This window comes from Symphodus melops (assembly GCF_947650265.1).
Source record: "Symphodus melops genome assembly, chromosome: 12".
In the NCBI taxonomy this organism is placed as follows: domain Eukaryota; kingdom Metazoa; phylum Chordata; class Actinopteri; order Labriformes; family Labridae; genus Symphodus; species Symphodus melops.
In genome coordinates this window covers 15,148,116-15,167,216 of record NC_136702.1, presented here as the reverse complement: position 1 = coordinate 15,167,216, position 19,101 = coordinate 15,148,116, and the positions used below count along the sequence as shown (strand labels likewise).

General features: G+C 40.2%; 2 protein-coding genes across 2 annotated transcripts in view; one reads left to right on the top strand and one right to left on the bottom strand.

Annotated features, from left to right (window-relative positions):
* LOC306833046 (general transcription factor IIF subunit 2-like) overlaps nucleotides 1-19,101 on the top strand; it is a 47,109-nt gene that overhangs the window by 10,062 nt on the left and 17,946 nt on the right. The gene's annotated exons all lie outside the window — the stretch shown is intronic.
* On the bottom strand, nucleotides 12,256-13,903 carry kctd4 (potassium channel tetramerization domain containing 4). The gene has a single exon (XM_079358099.1). The coding sequence runs from the start codon at nucleotides 13,575-13,577 to the stop codon at nucleotides 12,801-12,803; it is 777 nt and encodes a 258-aa protein (XP_079214225.1). The 5' UTR covers nucleotides 13,578-13,903; the 3' UTR covers nucleotides 12,256-12,800.

Here is a 19,101-nt window from a genome sequence, read left to right as displayed (position 1 = left end):
ACCAATTTTTCCAAATCACAGGAGTCTAAATTTGTGGATAAAGAAATAATGTTTGCACCTCACATTTGTTGTTCCCAGCAGTCACAGAGTAGCAGAGGACTTGTAATTCAAGGCCCGCTGTTCTTCTCAGACATGAATGTTTTTTTTTTATTTATTGCCCAAGGTGAAGACAGTGAAGAGAGCCTGGAGTTGTTTGGCTAGAGAAACATTACCTGCCTTCCCATTTCTGTTCTGCTTGTTGAAAACAAGGTTTGCCCAAACCATAGCCTGCTGTTCACCCCCGGCAGAAACACTTGACACCAGAAATAAGGAAGAGATTCAACGTGATGCTCTCCATTCTTAAAGCGCCGAAAAATGTGAACGGCCCAGAGTACTTCCAGGCCCTGCAAACAATCATTGCTTCGCGATTGCATAATATCGCCTCGCCTGCACCGACGCAAGAATCAGGTTTAATGGTATTCTCTGTCAGCAGGTTGAAGACAGAAAGGTGTTCCAGTGAACCACATTGTAGGTAAGTGTGAGGAAATGATGGTGATGTTTTCTTTAGAGTTGAAGATGAGAAATGGCGAGGTATTCATCTGTCATGACCCTTGCCACTGAGTCGACGGAGACCAATAAGCTAATATCAATGAAAATGTCTCCTTACTGGAAATACTTCAGATGGTACCAGTTCTGACTCCTCAGAGTCCTTTCAACTTAAAGTGAGGCCATGTAGACCTGATGACACATTCAACATGAACATGTAAAGGAAATCTCAGTTTACAGTCAAATCCATTAGCATAAGCTTCAATTGTTTTATTGTAAGGTCTCTATGTCATACAGAGGCTGAGACAAAGATTGAAGTTAACATTAAAATTCGGTGCAGTTTTTATTCTCAGGTTTTGGGAGGTTGATTTCAAATGTTTTTTTTAGGCGTCCTTTGGGTCTAACTTGGATAAAGTCAATGCAGTGTCTGCAGAGCACAGTCAGACACTGTGATAATATACTCTGCTATACACCTTCTCTTGTAATTTAATAAAACTGTGGCATTACAGCTCACATTTCAGCAATCCATCATTATGTATCTGAGAGAGTATAAAAGGTTGTTCTGTATTTTATTTCCCTCCCATTACGGCTCTATTTCAAAATCAGAAAAATTGAGTCGAGCAGGCCATTTCTGCATGAAACATCCAGCAGCTCGGCTGACCTGCACCAGTGGGTAGATTACTCTCTGCTTTAATCTCTGCAGGGAGTCATGTTCACTGACACGTGAATAAAAAGTTTCATATTTTTGTAAGTCCATAGCCAGCTGGATGTTGGCTCTCTATTAAAATTGTAATAATAGCTCGTCAGTGTTGTGATATGATGGCTGTTTCTCCACACAGGCCACATGATCCATATGCTTGTTTTACTTTAGTGTGAGATTTCTGAGCAAAAAATAAAACAATCTTTTTCGTGTCGTGTGGGAGTATTTCACTCAACAGTTACAAAACTTGCCTCTCTCAGCCCAACTAAAAAAGCTGTTCAGTGCTCACCCACCATCAGTCTGGCCTTCAGTAGAACGTTGCTTCTTTGCATTGTTCAGTTCAGGGCCTGTACTGTATGTTGGCCTCTGCGCAGGGCTTAAGTTTGAGACTAGCTGCAGATTCCACTAAGTCATAACTCCGATTTGACTGACAGATGCCTGGTTTAAGAGGGGAAAAGTTCAGCCTTTTTTTTCACAAATGTATTTTTGTCTTTTGAGTAACTTTGTGTTGTCATGTGTATCAGGAAAAATCCTGGTCCTTAATAAATTGGGTCTTTATAAAATAAACCAAATGCAGCCTCATATTCTTAATCATCCACTTAATTCTTAGTATGTTCTGTCTATGCAAAATCAATGTTTGTGGTTCTTCAAAGTAAGTGCTGAATATATTGACCTCCCACTCCACCTTACACCTTGCAGTGTGTGTGTACACTGTGGCCAGTGCACAGAGTAGACTTCATGGCAGCCTTGAAGGAAGGCTTTAACGGATTTAGCTTTAGTGTTTGCCAAGAGACACGGAAATTAACCAAGTACGCTACTCCTACGTGTGTTCTGGAAAATACGTCATCATTGCCCCAGGTTTTCTGTTTGACAGCCATATTTGTGCTAATTTCACAAGGGGACAATGTTTTCCTTATAAAGGAGAGAGTAGGCTTAATATTCATGATGTCATCTGATAGTGGTGCTACAGATCACAATTGATCTGTGATCCGTAAAGCTTTGAAATAATTCTTTTTTGGCAGAGTGAAAAATGATCAAATCTGTGAAGGGTTTGAAGCACGAGCTGGTTCTTATATCTGGAGTGGTTCGTAAATGGTATGAAAAGAACAAAGAGAACTGTTGAACTGTTAAAAAAAAAAAAAGACATCTTTGAACCAATCTTTAATGGCACCTTATACATATATGTAAATTATTTAGTAACCGTGGTAACACAGCTTTGCAGTACCATTTAAGCGTGGGATTTTCCTGATCAATGAGACAGCCAGAAACAGCCTCCAAGTGAAATCATGTTCTTACAAATATTACACAGATGTATTGTACCTCATTTCTACAGTTGGCTCAAGAAATCAACTTCTCCTCTAAATCTCCTGTAAATCATTCTGAATATACAGAATTTAACAAAGAATGAGGTATGTGTGTAAATTTAACCAAATATGAGGACTAATAATTTATCCGTTTTTTTTTTCTACTGTTGTTAGAGTTTTAAAACATGTTGTATCTACTCCAAAGTTAAACATTGGATTAATATGTAGCAAGAAGGCTGATGTCCAGTTTAAAGTCATACACTGAAAAACATAGAAACTCACAAATGAACACAAATCTTCATGAACAGAATCACCAAATAGCAGTCTCACAAAACAGGAAGGTGCAGGCAGAATGATTCTGATGTCCTTTTCCACCTCCTACCTGCTCTGTCTCTGCTGGGCCCGGTTGTTTAAAAGTGATCCAACAGGATTAGCTAACAGATATGAACACGATCAGATACCATCATCTCTTGAAATTGGTTTATTTATTTATTTATATATTTGTATATAAATGTGGTTGGGGGAGGAGGTAATGGGATAAAATTAGATAATCTAATCCAGGATTTAATCTGAATAAAACCTCACGTTTGTGTTGAGTAGGATTACGGTTACATTGATCCAAAAGAAATCTGGTTTGTCCTGAGAGTGCCCAATCAATACTCTGCACAAACAATACGTTTTTTAAAGTATTTGTACAGTGACAATGATATTTTACAAGACATCTGTTCAATGTTTTTTTTCTCTTGTATTTTACACTAGTTTACTGTTAAACTTCCATAAATTGAGGCCAAACACCAAGCAGATAAAGCTCGGTCTGAAAAGAGGGTGAACCTTGGGAAATCTTTCACCAACAAGCAGGTGCAACATTGGGTGTTAGCTTGTGTAGCGTGCTAAAATCTCTTTTTTCCATGACAAGAAATGCAATATGTTCAGGTAGCTTGCAGTAAATGTATAAGCATTTATATACATGCTAAGACAATGAGCCCTGTAGAGGCCCCGTCTTGAACTGGGTCTCTCAGTTTCTGTTTGTGTAGATTTTGGCACTCCCATGTGGACAAAGTACATCATAATGTCTTTCTATTTAGAGCTCTGGTTATCCTTCAAAGTCTTTTCCTGGGTTAAGGTGTTCTTATCCAGTTTTTTCTTTGAACGACAGGAATAAAAGTGAGATTACCTGATCCTTGGTAGAAAAAGTGGATTACAAATTAGTGATCATTTCACTGGGATTAGACCGACACCACCTGAACAACCAGGAGTTCATTCTATTGTCTTATCTTTTTCATTATCCTACTCTGGAATATTTCCTTTTTATTATTGAATTGGTTGTTAAGTTAACATTTTAGGTACAGAGAGTCGATTGCTTAAGTCATATTTGTAAGCATAAGTGCTACGATTTAACTGGTGTAAGATTTCCTGCATGACTATTTTGCATCAACATTTGTTCAGAAAATGGGTTTGTTATTAGTATTGTTGAAGTTTTGAACACAAGGGTGAAGAATATCAGATTAAGGGTGTTTTTGAAGAAGTTCTTTGAAAACAGCAGAGCCCTGGTTCATTGTGGACGTCCGTGAAAGCAGTCTGAAGCTAAACAAAAGAGGTGGCCTTGGCTTTTTTTCTGATATAACCCTGGAGCAGTTAATTTGCAATTAGAACACTATCAAGCCAGCACCAGAAACAAATACCTGTCTGACTCACCACACTTCAGTAGTAATATTATAAGCAGCAGCAGTTGGAGTGGGAATAAGGCAGTAATAGGAACTTTGGATTACATCCGATAATCAGCATAAACATAAGCGATATAGGCTCATGTTTACTCACCTGCTCCATCTACTCCATCTACACAGATCATCTCAGGACTCGACAACTTCTGGTTCCATGACTCATTTAGTTCAGAGAGTTTAGTCCTTTTGTTGAACCAGGGAAATGTTGTCCTCATCACTAGAACCTCCACTTTCTTTCCAAGCTGGTCTCACACTTCTACTTCTTCATGTTGCAGTCAAAGTTTTTTCGGTCGACACTCTGAACAAGTGTTACAGTTTAAAGAGTGAGCGTGTTAGCTGGCGACCTTCAGCTTGCTTTTCATCATCAATAAAAATAAAGTCATCAGACATGTACAACATGTAAACAAAACAAAGACGCGCTCTCTCAGACTTTTGTCGTCACCAGCTGCTGTCAACATGATCACAGTTAAAAAGGCTGGCTGTGGCTCAGCGGTAGAGTCATCATCAGTCAACTGGAAGGTTGGGGGCTCCATCCCCAGTTGCTGCAGCAACATGCCCGATGTGTCATTGGGCAAGACACTTAACTGTGAATTACTCCCACTGCTTTGTCTGCCTTTTCCTTCTGATGGTCTTACTACATAGCTACCTCTGCTATGAATGGATGTGAATGGTGTGACATGTAGTGTAAACGGGCTTTACGGAGTCAGAAGACTAGTAAAGTGCTACAGTATATAAGCTCAAATCCATTTACACATTTATCTCCTTGCTGCTCTAAGTCAAACTACAACTCATTGTATTGTTATGTTAGTTTGCTAACTAGCTTCCTGTAGGGCTACTTCACTTGCAGAAAACTCATGAAGAACTCCTGGAAAAACTCCTGGTATTTTCTGGAGCAGTTGTTTGTGTAAATGCAAACAGACACATGTTCCTTTCTGATTCTCTGTGAGAACAAAGCAGGATATTATCCATAGACTTCACCTCCAGCCAATGGGAGAGCTTGGTAACATTTATATCTTCTCACTGGTGCACTATGATCTGTTTGCACGTAATTAAATGGCTGCTTTATGTTTGAATGTTAATGAAACATTGAGGACTTATCTGAACACAATGGAGATCGTCACGCAGATGATTACGATTTTGCTCTCTTAGAGACTGCTTTAAAACTGACTGCGACATAGAGAGATACGTGTGCACCTTTTTATTCAGGATTTCACAGTATCCACTCATCGAGCCTCTTTATCCGTTCCTCATGTTTTTTTTGTAACTGAAGGATGGTTGCAGTCTGCCTCTTTTGTCTGAACTGAGAGAGGAGGTGGAAGGAGTCTGACCTTCGCACCGCCTTCTCTTCATCACCCATCTTCTTGCGCTCCCCCTCCTCTTCTGCTTTACCTCCTAATCTGCTGCTTGAAAGATAAAAATCTCAGGCATGTTAGTCATTTTCTGGCCGAGCAACCTCGCACAACAAGGTGTGTGTGTGTATATGTGTGTCTTGGCTCGAGAGACAGAGAGCAGCTTGTGAGCCTATGATGTAGGAGTTGACTTTGCCTGGCAACAGGTGAAACGGGTGGCATGAGACAGTCGAAGATGGTTTTAAGCTTTTTTTTCTCTCTCTCTCCTGAAATCAAGACCTTCTTTAACTGCTTTCACCTTTGGCATCCCTCATCCTCCTAAGCGGCCGTTTGATGAGGCAGGGACCATGTTGACCCCGCAACTAATCAGTAGAAAGTCAAAGTCATAAAAAATTCATGGAGCTCATCTGTAATTAAAAAAGACCTCAGACTTGATGTTGTCCTTAAAATATCAGCACATTGTGCAAAGTAAGAATATGCTTCATGGGGTTCACATGACCAGGTGTAGTGTGTAGGATTTTGTGAGGATCTGAAGATCATTGGTCTTTGTGGGTGATTAAGTCATGACAGGACAATCCCATTAGTAAAACATATTTGGTAACACTTTACTGGCCCGCAAATTTCGTCGTAATTAGGTGACAATTAGACAAACTTGTCTTTTATTTCTTTGAAATTACCCCTGAATTTTATGACAACTGGGTGAAAATTAGCAAGTAACTTATTCAAAAGCCCAAATTTAATTGTAATTAAATAAATGTGAAATTTGCGGAAGTGTAAAGCGTTACTAAATATTTATTCATTAATGCACTGCAGTATTATATTTTTTTTGTTTTACCAAATTAAGTACTGATTCAGAAAATCCTGAGATTGATTATTTTGTTGTCACATTTTAAAGGCAGACTGTGTAACATTGTACACGTAAAAATCAGCAAAAATCAAGTATATCCTGTCTCAATGTCTCTCTGAGTCATGACTGACTACAATGAGCGAGATGTCTAGAAGGAGCCGTCTTTACGTCATGTTCACGTGGACGGGGCGGCCTTGTGTTTTAATCAAGGACTAAAGAAGAATAACGTAGTAGTCTACTCACTCACATTCTATCTCAACTGCTCACAGGCTGTGTTGATGATAAGATGATATAAGAGCCAATGAGAATCCGGTGTAGCCTGACGTGACGCTGTGACAGCCTGCCCTCCGCACAGATCGTACCGTTAAACAAGATAGAACTGATTCAAATGGTTTTGCATCAGTAGATCTGTGCCCTTTGTTACAAACAGATCTCAATAATGCGTACATTGTCCTTTTGAGCGCCTTGGTAGTTTGCTGTGCCCAGTATGCACTGAGCAAATCATGGAAAGATACTGTGGTTGTTGTTCCTTTTATGCACATTTGAGTTCCCTGTCCACCCATTGTCATAACCGGTTGGAAAACAAAGGAGAGGAGGACCCAATTGCAGAAAACAACTTAAAAGATTTAAAACGTACTAAATAATAATCCAGACAGGGAAACACAGAAAACGTGGAAGACACTGGAAACACTGTTACTGGCAACTGAAATTTAACAAGCACAAACAACAATGAACTGACTCAGGGAAGAAACACAGAGGGTCTTTTTCAAACAAGCCACTAAACCCTCTCCCTACCCACCACCCATCCGTTTGCATTTGAGGCTCTGACATTATGTCCGTCCCAAACCAATCAGCGTTGAGTGGTGATTTGTTATCAAAACCCTCCACCAGCAAGTCTGCACCAGATGCCGACTTTCAGATCACGTGCAAAGCTTATTGCATCCGGTCATCAAGGGAGAAGCTTCTTATACAAATGTGAGTACGCTTCCAACTAAAATCGACATTTAACACCATCATACAGATGTTAACAACTTCACATGTATAGTATTGAGAATCAGATATAGGCTGACTCGTCTTTCTTCCTTCAGTTGAGGTGTTTATTTATGAAGTGCTTTATATTTATCTGTTTTATATTCTACTTTTGATTTTTTTTTTTGTAAAATCTCAATAAAAATTTAATTGCTGCTCTGATGTTCATCAATAGTATCCTTATCTGTGCATTCATTTAAGACAACCTGTTCTATGAAATTCAAATAAATTAACTGAACATTACATTATAAATTACAATAAAGAATTTAGGCTCCATCTGATCGTTTCGCTATAACCCTTCACTTATATCATTTACTAGAGAAGAATAGGAATAATCCAAGCTACAGGAACATTTTTACCGAATGAATAAGCTACAAAAATTAAAAGGTGTCCCGCAAGATGCCACTGAGGAACCATGGTAACACTCAGTTCCTGTTTCCGCCTGAGAGAGTGAAGTTTTTACCAAAGCCGTCCGCTGTATTTTTACCCTCCACCTTGATCAACCGGACTTCATTCAGCTCCTAGTGTGACTTCTAACAGAGCCCTGTTTGAAAAAGGCCCAGAGACTAAATACATACAGAGGAAATCAACACAGGTGAGACTAACGTGACAATCAGGGCAATCAAGAGAGAAATCAAGACAACACTGAAGACCAGAACTGTTATATAAATCAGGCAACACTGAAGACACCAGAACAGAAGAATGAACACAATGCACGCTGGAACAGAGAAACAAGGATAACAAAGAACAAAACACTAAAGAGTGAACTGGGAAACATTTAAAGAAACAACACTGAGGGAAAGGACAACTAAAACAAGAACTAGAAATCTAAACTCAGAAATATAACTAAACAAGACAGAACTATGAAACTCGTAGTATTTTATTTCATTTTATATTTGGTTTTTAAAGTGTAATAATTATTTAGTACCTCATCCGACATCCTTGGAGAAAAATTCCTTAGAACTCGATTAAATTACAGCACAGTTTAGTTTATTACTTGAGTAAATTCAGCTCAGGCACAGATGTGCACATCAGAGCGCCCTGTACTTTCACATTGTATTCTTCTTCAAGAATATTGTAACCATAAAATGCATCTAGTGGTCATTTTTAGGGCTGTAAATCTTTGGGTGTCTCACGATTCGGTTTCGATTAATGCGGTCTCGATTCGATTGAGAATCTATTTTCGATTCAAAACGATTCTGGATACTTGGATTCAAAGTCAATTTGTGAATGAGTACATGCTTCAGCATCTACACGATAATGAGATCATGATTCTTTATTGATTTTACAACATCTGTTCAGTATGACCTCGGTCATTTTACCTATTAACCAATGGCTGCCTCTCTGCTGTTTTTTTTTCAGTGTCAAATGGAGTATATGTCACGGCTCAAAGCCAGTTTGGTGGGAGGGTCGGAGCACATGCGGTACTTTAAATAAGTGATTCCCAATCCTTTTTCCATTTGCATCGAAGAGATGCATTACTTTAAAAAATGAACATTCATTAAGTTAATACGTGTTAATCTAATTTTACAAACCTAGGCTGATAAAGCTTCACGTCACATCTTTAGCGCCCCCCCGTAGGGAGCCTGGTTCCCTTGTTGGGAACCAGCACTGTAAAGGAATAACCGAAAAAAACAAAACTAGCACAACACTGCTTAGTTTTAGTTTATTGGTTTATTATTTCGTGGACAAAATAATACATTTAAAAGGAGCAGCTTTAGCATTTGCGGCTAATTTCCAGCTGTAGTCCCCGGCCAGTTGTGAATCGGCATCCTGTTGTGGCACTCTGAAAAAATTATTTTGTTTCAACAAAACAGTTAAATGACATTGAAACACAGAATCTCCCAGCAGTAGAGGGACTGTTAGTGCTTGAAAACCCACAAAATGTGTACACAGCAGGAGTACTGAAATCATACCTCGCTCTCTCTCTCTCTCGCTCTCTCGCTCTCTCTCTCTCTCTCTCTCTCTCTCTCTCTCTCTCTCTCTCTCTCTCTCTCTCTCTCTCTCTCTCTCTCTCTCTCTCTCTCTCTCTCTCTCTCTCTCTCTCTCTCTCTCTCTCTCTCTCTCTCTCTCTCTCTCTCTCTCTCTCTCTCTCTCTCTCTCTCTCTCTGATTTCTTTTTGTTTCTATAAACTGCTTCTAACTGGATAAGGTGTTACATATCATCTTTTTAGAAAAGCTTTAAAACCTTGACTGTGCTTCCATTCTGAACATAGTGTTGCCATGAGACTTGTTGTAAGTGAAGGCATTTTCGCGTATGCACTCCCGAAAATATCTCGATCATTGTAGGAGGACTGCTCTAGATATTCACCTGACCCGGCTCTTCACATGCATGCTCCTCACAGCGGGAGACTATCCCTGTCAGAGAGGAAGGCTTGGCCAAGCTCTAAGGCTGCCCTTTTATCCCAGTTACCCTTTGACTAGTAGCTTCGTCTGAATTTAAATTTCCCTTTCATCAATAGGGAAATGAGTTGCTTGAAACATCCCTAAATACAACCCACAGCAGACTTTACTCAGCACCGTTTTTAATTGTCTCAACTGGATTGTGAAGCATGAGACATGAGCTCAGAGCATTCCTGCATCACTTTCGATGAGAAGGCTGATTGTGACCTGCAGCGACTAAAGCTTTAACTTTTATTTCCAATGATGATTTGAGTGAAGTTGATATGAAACATCCTTTAACTCCTCATTACTAGACAGAAAAGAATTTATTATAAGCGATGAGGATGACACACATTCGGAAAATTGGAATACACGGAGATGAAAAGAGATCTCACTTGAGGGAGAAGGGCAGGATTTATCTCACAGACTGGCCCAGTTTTTAAAATGCCAAATATCTTTGCTGGAACTGGGAGGGGTTGAAGGGACTCCCCGGAGGCCTCTGCAGGTGGAGTTACTGCAGTACTAAGCTTACTGTAGGATGACGGTTCAAATGATTTTTACCAGAAAAAAAGAGGCTTTTAACACTAATGTAAGCCAGACAGCACGATGCCATTTCTAAAGACGGACCTTAAACCTGCATTAGAAACGGTGTTCTTCTAGGAGTTCAGTCCCTGATGATGGTTTGATATAGTCATCTCTCGTACATCTTGTCTCAACATTGACATGCAAGTGAAATGCCAGCACCCAACATCTCTATCATCTGTGCATGTTATCAGTGGCTCAGGGCAGAGCAACGTTTGGTTCAAGACGCTGCAGGGTGTCAGACTGACATGTGATTCAGTGGGGCTGGTATGTAAAGTGATGCAGGCTGCTGGTTGTGTAGTAGCTATTAACTGTTAGTGTGTTTACACTTTAACGTTTTTATGTGGATCAACTGGCTGTTATCATGTTGGTTGCTTCCCCCATATTGGTATGTGAAAACATTAGACTATGTTTCTCTTTTTTTTTTTTATATACAGTATATTAAAAAAAAAATGTCTCCTGATTTACAGGGCCTCAGAGCTGACGTGCAGCTCTATCAGAAACCGTTTTCAACACAATGCAGGGAGAAGACAAAACACATTTTAAAAGTAAATAAAAAATATTATGAAATGACTCTAATCTCAGTAAAGGAAATAAAATTGATCATACATTTTAATCTTTAAACTCTGATCACAAGTACAAATGTTAATTTCCGGACTGGCTAAGCTAAAATAAGAGTGAAAGGAATGTATTATTGTCATATCCTCACTCAAATGTCATCTACTAATCAAGCCTGTCATTTAAAGAAGAACATATTGTCCCTACGGCATTATTACTCTTTAATTTTACAACTGCCATGTATTGTTAATGTTTAAGGTTGATCCAGCTATTCATTTTATAAACGATATACAGAGAAAGTGTGTCCATCTTCCAAAATATTTAATAATGCACTCAACAGGAATACATACAGACATCTTTATAAATGACTATCCTGTTTTGAAACCTGTTTATTGTATTAAAGCCCGTAGAAAGATCTCCACTCTGCACCCGACCTCTGAGGGAAAAAGAGTTACTTTTTTTCATATTTCAGTGTACCAGCCCAACAAATAATAATAATAATGATGATGTAATCAGTGTAAAGCAAGATTGTGTTAATAATTACAAATACTACATGAATTCACCATTTTCTTTCTTTCATAAATAACAAAGTGTCATGTCCGACAGTTGGGAATTAGAGCAGATCCAGACTGTACTTTTTTACTTTTGAGTTTTGAGGGAAACAACCCATGATAAGTTTTATGTTTATAAGGATCACGCTTAAATCATATCGGTTTTGCTAATGGTCAAAGCAACGACTTTGGCTTGTACCACTTTACATATACACTTTGCCATGCAATTACACACCACACATAAAACCAGTACAATCCGTGTCACTTTTATTAGTAAAATATTTACATATGAAGTAATAGGCATTGTTGTGGCGCTGACTTCAGAGAGGCTCACATCACTAACCAACACACAGGGTTGTTTTTTTAAGTGCACATGCATCATGCTAGAGTCAAGCCCTTACAATAATCACAAGTCTTTGCATTTCGATTTAAACTTGGTTGACACGAACAGAGATACAGTTTTGATGCTTCGCTCTGTCAGTTTGTTAGTTCATTCATAACAAGTTACAAGTTTCCATTAAGGCTCCAGAGAGGCTTCTAAACTACACAAGCAATTAGATCAGCTAAGAACGGCACACAAAGTATATAGTTTAACACACTCTCACTGACACACACACACCCACGCACACACACACTCTCACTGACGCACACATACAGGCACTGACTGTAGTGAAAGCTGAATGGCACAACAGTGCACACCACAGCTGCTTTAGCAGGCTTCTTTTTTTTTTTTTTTTTTTTTTTTTTTTCATTTCGTGGACAAAGCAGCAGAAGCAGATCTTGTGCAAAGACTAATCCACTAATGAAGCTTTCAACGTTCAGAATCTTAGTTTCACCTTTTTGTCTTCTCTATGGAAGGACTCAATCTTGGCTTGCCTTGTGTGATATCTGATCAGATCCAACAAATCTTTCATATACAGTTATTTAATCTGCATGAATATTAATTCCATTTATACCAGCTTACAAAGCAGTAGCAGTAAAGGGTGATGCCAAAATGCCATTCTGCTTATTTTGCAAGGGGCTATAGAAACTCTGATACCCACATCTTATCCAGTCCTGTGTTTGTAAGCCAACATGTTGCTGTAAAGATCTAAATACTATGCTCTAAGAAAGTCCAGCCCATCGGTTTTCCTTCTTTCACCCAATGACACAATACACCCAGCACACCTTCTAGCCAATATCTCTCTTGGATACAGAACCAGGGTAAACTTTTTTTCTCTCATCTTCTCTGTTCGCTTGGTTTTTGTCGAATTCTACTTGACAAAGTGCAGAGCCTCGGCTGCCACCACAGAACCTTTGCTGCTGTCGAGGCTGGTGACCAGCTTGAAGCCTGACCTAAGTGCCAACATCACTGTCTCTAGTTTAAGACAGTCAAGTGTGCACAAGAATGTGCTGTCCTCCTTCAGTACGAGACGCGAGCCCGGCTCCGACTTGATGAAGTGTCGAAACTGGATCACGTTGGACGACACCACGAATTCTTCGGGAAAGCCATCCAAGCGGCTTTTGGAGATTTGCACGAGGCGCCCTTTGATCTTATCGAGGAAAGCGGCGTCACTGCAGTACACCTTGAGACCTTGCGACCTTTCGTGGCTATCCGTCACCTCTAAAAAGGCAGCCTCACGCTGGGCCGCCCTCTGGCTTTCCCAATCAACCACAGCTTCCACGAGTTCACTCAGGCGGTAGAAATCAGCCTCTCTGCGCAGGAGCCCTGCCTCCCGGAAGTCATCAGGCAGCTGGAGCTCTCCCGTTCGTAGGTAGTTGAGCACATGGCGAAAAACTGGACCATCTCTGTCAATAAACGGGTTGCCCATTGAATCAGTGTGCTGGACAGGCTTCTTACCATTGGCCAGTTCTTCTAGAAAAGAACCTTGGTGCTTGGCAAGGGTGGTCCGGTGGGCTGTGTAAAGGAACCCCCCAACGTTTAAGGTGATGGTGCCTGAGGAGGGTTTCTTGAAGCTCTTGCTGGGCTGCAGCAGGTCGGGGTTGATGTGCCTCAATTCACTTTCCATTCTTCTGAGGTTCCATTCCATGCTCCAGTCACTCTCTCCAGCCTCGACCCAGCCTCTCCTGAGCTGGCGTGATAAACGCTTCAACCCGAGTCTGTCTTTTTTTTTTTTTTTTTTCTTCACCAGTTGATCTTGGCTCGGGGTCGGCGGCGCTGCAGAGGAAATGGAAAAAAAAAAAAAAAAGGTGTGTTGTCAGCCGTCGTAAAGTGAGAGTGAACGTGTTGGAGAGCGCGTGACGGTGGACGGCTTGAATGCTGTCTGGCAGAGCAGCAGCAGTGAACTGGGAGCTGAAAACAGACTGGCTCTCTGTTCTGCGAGCTGTCTCCTCCCTCCCTTTACGCTTTAGCTCTCTCAATGTCTCACTCTATCTTTCTCTCTCTCTCTCTGTTGGAGTGGGTGGGCAGACAGCGTCACATGCAGGGAGAGAGAGGGAATATGTGAGCAAACAACAGAAGAATCTGGACTCGAGCTTTTTTTTTTTCTCTCTCTCTCTTCTCTAATTGTCTTTGTTAAAACAATGCAGAGCTGAAACCAGCAATAGGCAAACAGACACATACACATATACACCCTGCTGTAACCAGATGGAAGGGGGGTTGCTTTCTAATTGCTGAAGTGTGAAACTGTCTAATCCTGAGTCTGAATGTGAAACTCCTTTTGCAGCCGAATCCATCTGTTTAGACCTACATTTCAAAAAGGAATCCCATTTAATTGAAGGGTTTACTGTCATGCCTTTTCTGTATATGACGGGGAAAAGTAGGCAGACGATCATACATACATTGTGTAAATGAAAGCCACAGGTTGTGCATTTATTGAAGGTAACAAGCAGCCCTTAGTTCTAACAAATGTTCCTTGTGCAGTGATTTGCTCGTGTGTTTATTCGTGCTGGCTTTCAGGGTCCTGTGGAGGAAATGGACCAATTACAGTCACAGTGGTCTGGTCATGAAGGGCATGGCAGAGTTAGCCTGTAGGCCCCACCCCTACCTTTTGGAGAACTGAACAGCATGGGGCAGCTGTGGCTCCGTCGGTAGAGTCGTCATCTCTCGACCGGAATGTTGAGGTTTCTGCTGCGTCAGGGGCGTGTGGATGTGTATGAATGGGGTTAGTTACTTCCGATGGTCAGTTTACATAACAACCACTGGCATCAGTTTGTGAATGGGTAGGTGTGACGTGGTGTAGAAGCACTTTAAGTAGTCAGAAGACTTATAAAGCCCTATATAAGATCAAGTCCAACTACCACCAGTCTAAGTGCATTTCATGTGGCCTTGACTTTCCTGGTACAACGGTTTAAAAAGCTAAAGTGAAAATGAAGTATGCTTTGATTAACAAAAATGTTGTCCACTGGTTGGTTGCAGAAATAAAAAGTCCATGTGCACCTTTGATTGCTTGCCAAGTCTTCCAGTGGAAAAGTCAGGCTGTATAATGAGGCTTTCACACTTGCATAGGAGCTGTATATGTGTGAAACGCAAACACACACATTTTTAGCCCCCCCCCCCCCCCCCCCAGTATTTTTCCGCAGCAAGTCCAAGTGATCTAAGACTTACAGTATGTGAGAAAGCAGCGGGATATTATCCGAAGAATTCCCCTCGAACCAACGGGAGGAGGTAGTGACGTTTATATACTGGGACTGCTGCACGGTGTGTAGACCACTTACGATGTCTGTGCACGTTAAACAGCTGCGTTACCTTTTCTGTTCGTCACTAAGTTCTTCTCCACTCTTTAGTTTATAGTTTCAGCTGCACGTAGTATTGGTAGAAAAGGTAATACTGTCATCACAGCATCCTATAACTTAGTCTGTAGTGTCCGCTACTTCCCTCTCATTTTTTTCCCCACCAGTTCTTACCTGCGGAGGAGGATTTAAAATATTTGACATGTTTTTATACAGTTAAATGTTTACTGCTACATTTACTGCTTTTCATTACTTGTCTGCTTTTCTAAATTACATTTACTCATTTTTAACTGTATTGCTTCATCAATCTATTATCCTTTCACGATCAGTAAGATGTACGGATGTTTCGTACTCAGCCAGGACCGCAGCAAACCCCTCTTGATCAGCTCTATTCTCAAGAGCTCTTCTTGTCTGAGATGATGAAAATCCTTCTTTCAGGATGTCATTATAGTGCGACACAATGGACGTCATCTCCGTCTTTATTTCCCCAACAAACTGAATGAAAGTGAAGTGGGGGTCGCTTTTGTAAAACTCTTTAAGAAAAACGACATCTTCGTGTTACATTTGTGCAACAAGTTGTTGCTCAGAGCTTTGAGCTGAAGGATGCCCTGCATTGAGACTAAGTGAAGGTTAATTTGAGATAAAATACGGAATTTTAACGCGCGGAGTAGTCGGATAACTGCTGTGAAATACTGAACGTCTTTATGTGTCTGCTGCGTGTTTATCTGGGAGAAGATCCAGGAGCTCTCTCTCTCTGTCTCCACGGCAATTTTCTAATCATAACTGATTAGTGATATCATCATCAACAACACTCGATTGGAATTGCAAACGAGGCCAAGATGCAGCAGAGAGGATTGTGGGAGGTTTGACCTGCTTTCTGCCTCCTGTTCATTAAAACTGGCACATGGAGGACAATCGTTATCGTCAAAGTCAGTGAGAATCTGTTCGCCACAGCTGCTGTCTCTCTTTGTCAAATTGACTTTTGAATGAAATTTCCAAAAAATGCTGCTTGGAAGACGGAGTCTCCATCTCCCTTAACGGAGTTGAATTATTCATCGAGCTGTTCTGAGAGCTTGTGTGTAACGTAGTCACTGACTGCTGTGAAGCTGGCATGGCAACTACTTAAAATAGGGTCTTGTATGAGCTCAGAGCTGTCAGTCTCTTGCTTTATTCATCACAGAGGTGTTTTTACTGTAGAGTTTGACTTTGATGGGGCTCAAGTTAATCTGAAAAAACTGATCAGACCTCACAATATATGTAATGTATGCTTTTATTCATTTTGTCAACATGGTGTGTTATGGCACGAAAAAATGCAATTCAGAATTTCCTCAAAATAACAACTTATTTAGAAGGTGTAAAGAAATCTAAGATGGAGTATTTGGGCAACGTTGAAAAATAATATCTAATATTTAAGGTATGATTTACAAGGATAAAGTCTTAAAAAAATTTATATTGTAAATTTACGATATTACATTTTTAAATTGATTGAATTTACGCCATAGTAAAGAGTTTTATTCTGAAAGGTTGTATCAGAAAGGCAACTGTACGCCTGCACAAAAATGCAGAAAAACCCCCCCAAAAAACCCCTTTTCCTCCCAGTCAGTGTGGTTCATCCTTCCTTCAGCCTCGGTTTCTTTCAAGGCTCCTGAGACTTATGACAACGTGATGCTGATGTGCCAAAAGAGGAACTATTTCCTTATTTGTTAAATCTATTAAAAAAAAAAGTTATAAAAAAACTGGAGACAAAAAACTGATTTTAATCTCTCTCATGTTTAAGTTTCTTCTCTTGCGACTTTATTTTGATAAATTTCCAATAAAATTGGCTTCCTTCTATTGTATGAACTTGAGAAAGTGTTGTTCTCATGATGTAGCACACATGCAACTATCAGCTGTAAGGAAGTTCTCTCTCAGGTCTATCCTCCATGAGGAGAAAACAACGTTTAACATGCTCGTTGGTTCAATAGATTCATGGATCATAGATGCATCCTAAAAAGTCAGGAAAACGACATGTTGATTGGTTGATCAATTAACATCTGTTGTTTTTATGTTTGAGATTTTGAAGGGCAGCAGATCTACAGTTAAGTTTCAAAGCCAGCGCCGCCATGTCAGAGAGCAGGGGAAGTGTAGTGACCTGCAGAGGAAGTGGAGAAAACAAAGCTATTAAACCGACACAAAGGTGATCTTTTGATGAACTGTGGTTACGCTCTAAAAAACACTGCTCTCAAAAGGCTTCTAATGCATCCGAACTAGGGCAGCATCCTGCCCTCTGTGTCATCTGAAGGCCGAATACAGCCGCAAAACATCATGTTTGTAAAGTCCTTCATAAGGATGAACACATTCTGTTTGTGTCTTTTGCAGAGCTGAGGAGAGAGACAGAGATGTCATCTAGTCCCTTTGTCAGGAAGCTTCACACCGCAGCACAATAACAGCCATGAAATGTTCAAAAGACTCTAAAAAAAAAAAAATAGAAAATATTTAGAGAGCAACTTCTCTGCCAAGACACCACCACCACCTTCTTGTGAAACATGAACGATCGTTTATGGGGAATTTAATTTATTATACCTTCATTTCCGTTACAGGATGTCAACTATGTGTATGTGTTTAACGACTTGGTCTCTAAAAGCATTGTGTACAGGTTTAAAAAAAAAAAAAAAAAAAGTAGCTGCCAAGAAGTAAATGTTTTTGTTTGTTGATATCGAAAGAGGATTTTTTAATTTTATTTTTTTAACTGTATGACATCAAAGTTTAAAATTCTAATATTGTGACTTTTTCACAAAAACCCCAGCCTGTTAACACGCAACTGTTACAAATGTAAAAGGATTTTTTTTTTTATGCAACATTTTCTAAATATTTGCAGGAAAACCCCTGAAAAGCTGCCAAAATTGTCCTTCAGCTTCCAGTCCACTTCTAAAGTGTGTGTGTGTGTGTGTGTGTGTGTGTGTGTGTGTGTGTGTGTGTGTGTGTGTGTGTGTGTGTGTGTGTGTGTGTGTGTGTGTGTGTGTGTGTGTGTGTGTGTGTGTGTGTGTGTGTGTGTGTGTGTGTGTGTGTGTGTGTGTGTGTGTGTGTGTGTGTGTGTGTGTGTGTGTGTGTGTGTGTGTGTGTGTGTGTGTGTGTGCGCGCCAGGTTGAAGCCTATCTGTTGCATATGAATGAAGGCAAATCTAAGTGAGTGGGCTGTATGCAGTTACAGACATGAAATCACTTCAAAGTTAATGAATGGAATCATTACATTTCCTTAATGAGGAAGCCTCTGGGCTCGCTACCGATGAGCGCTAATGGAAAATTATATTTTGAGATCTAATCACGGACTTTACTCCCCCTCTCTTAATGCCTCAGTGCAGCCATCATATACTGACAAAAATCTGTATCTTCCACGTGTGAGTGTGTGAAGGAGAAATAGAAGAGTTGTTCTTTTGCCTTTTTGACCGATAGTTTAAGGCAGCCATTCTCATTAGATATGAATGTAACCTTTCCGGAGGGACTGATATAAGGACCATGTTATAATAATGAGGAGACGGATCAAAGAATTTTGTCACAGATTGATTCCTTTTTTCAGAGGCATGAAATAAAAACAGATTTTTATAATATCACCGTTCTCCTCCTGTGCTTGGTCATCCAGTGTGCCTGTCCGACAGCGTTACTAGTTTCACATCATATTCTTGGAAACAAGACATCATTGTATACTGTACGTCAACCAATGAAAGAAATTGGCTGTTTTTCCTCACATCATCTGTGCCAGGATGTTGTTGAAGTGGGGGGAAAAAACATCAATTTTTTTTTGGTTGTTTTTTGTTTTAAGAGTCGTTCATGTTGCTTTTAAAATGACAGAAGCGTTGGTGCTTGTCGTTACACATCCCCACACATATTTATTTTCTTGACAGCA

Excerpts from the sequence above, each read along its gene's own strand:
- kctd4 (XM_079358099.1), bottom strand. The coding sequence starts at position 13,577 with ATGGAATGGAACCTCAGAAGAATGGAAAGTGAATTGAGGCACATCAAC.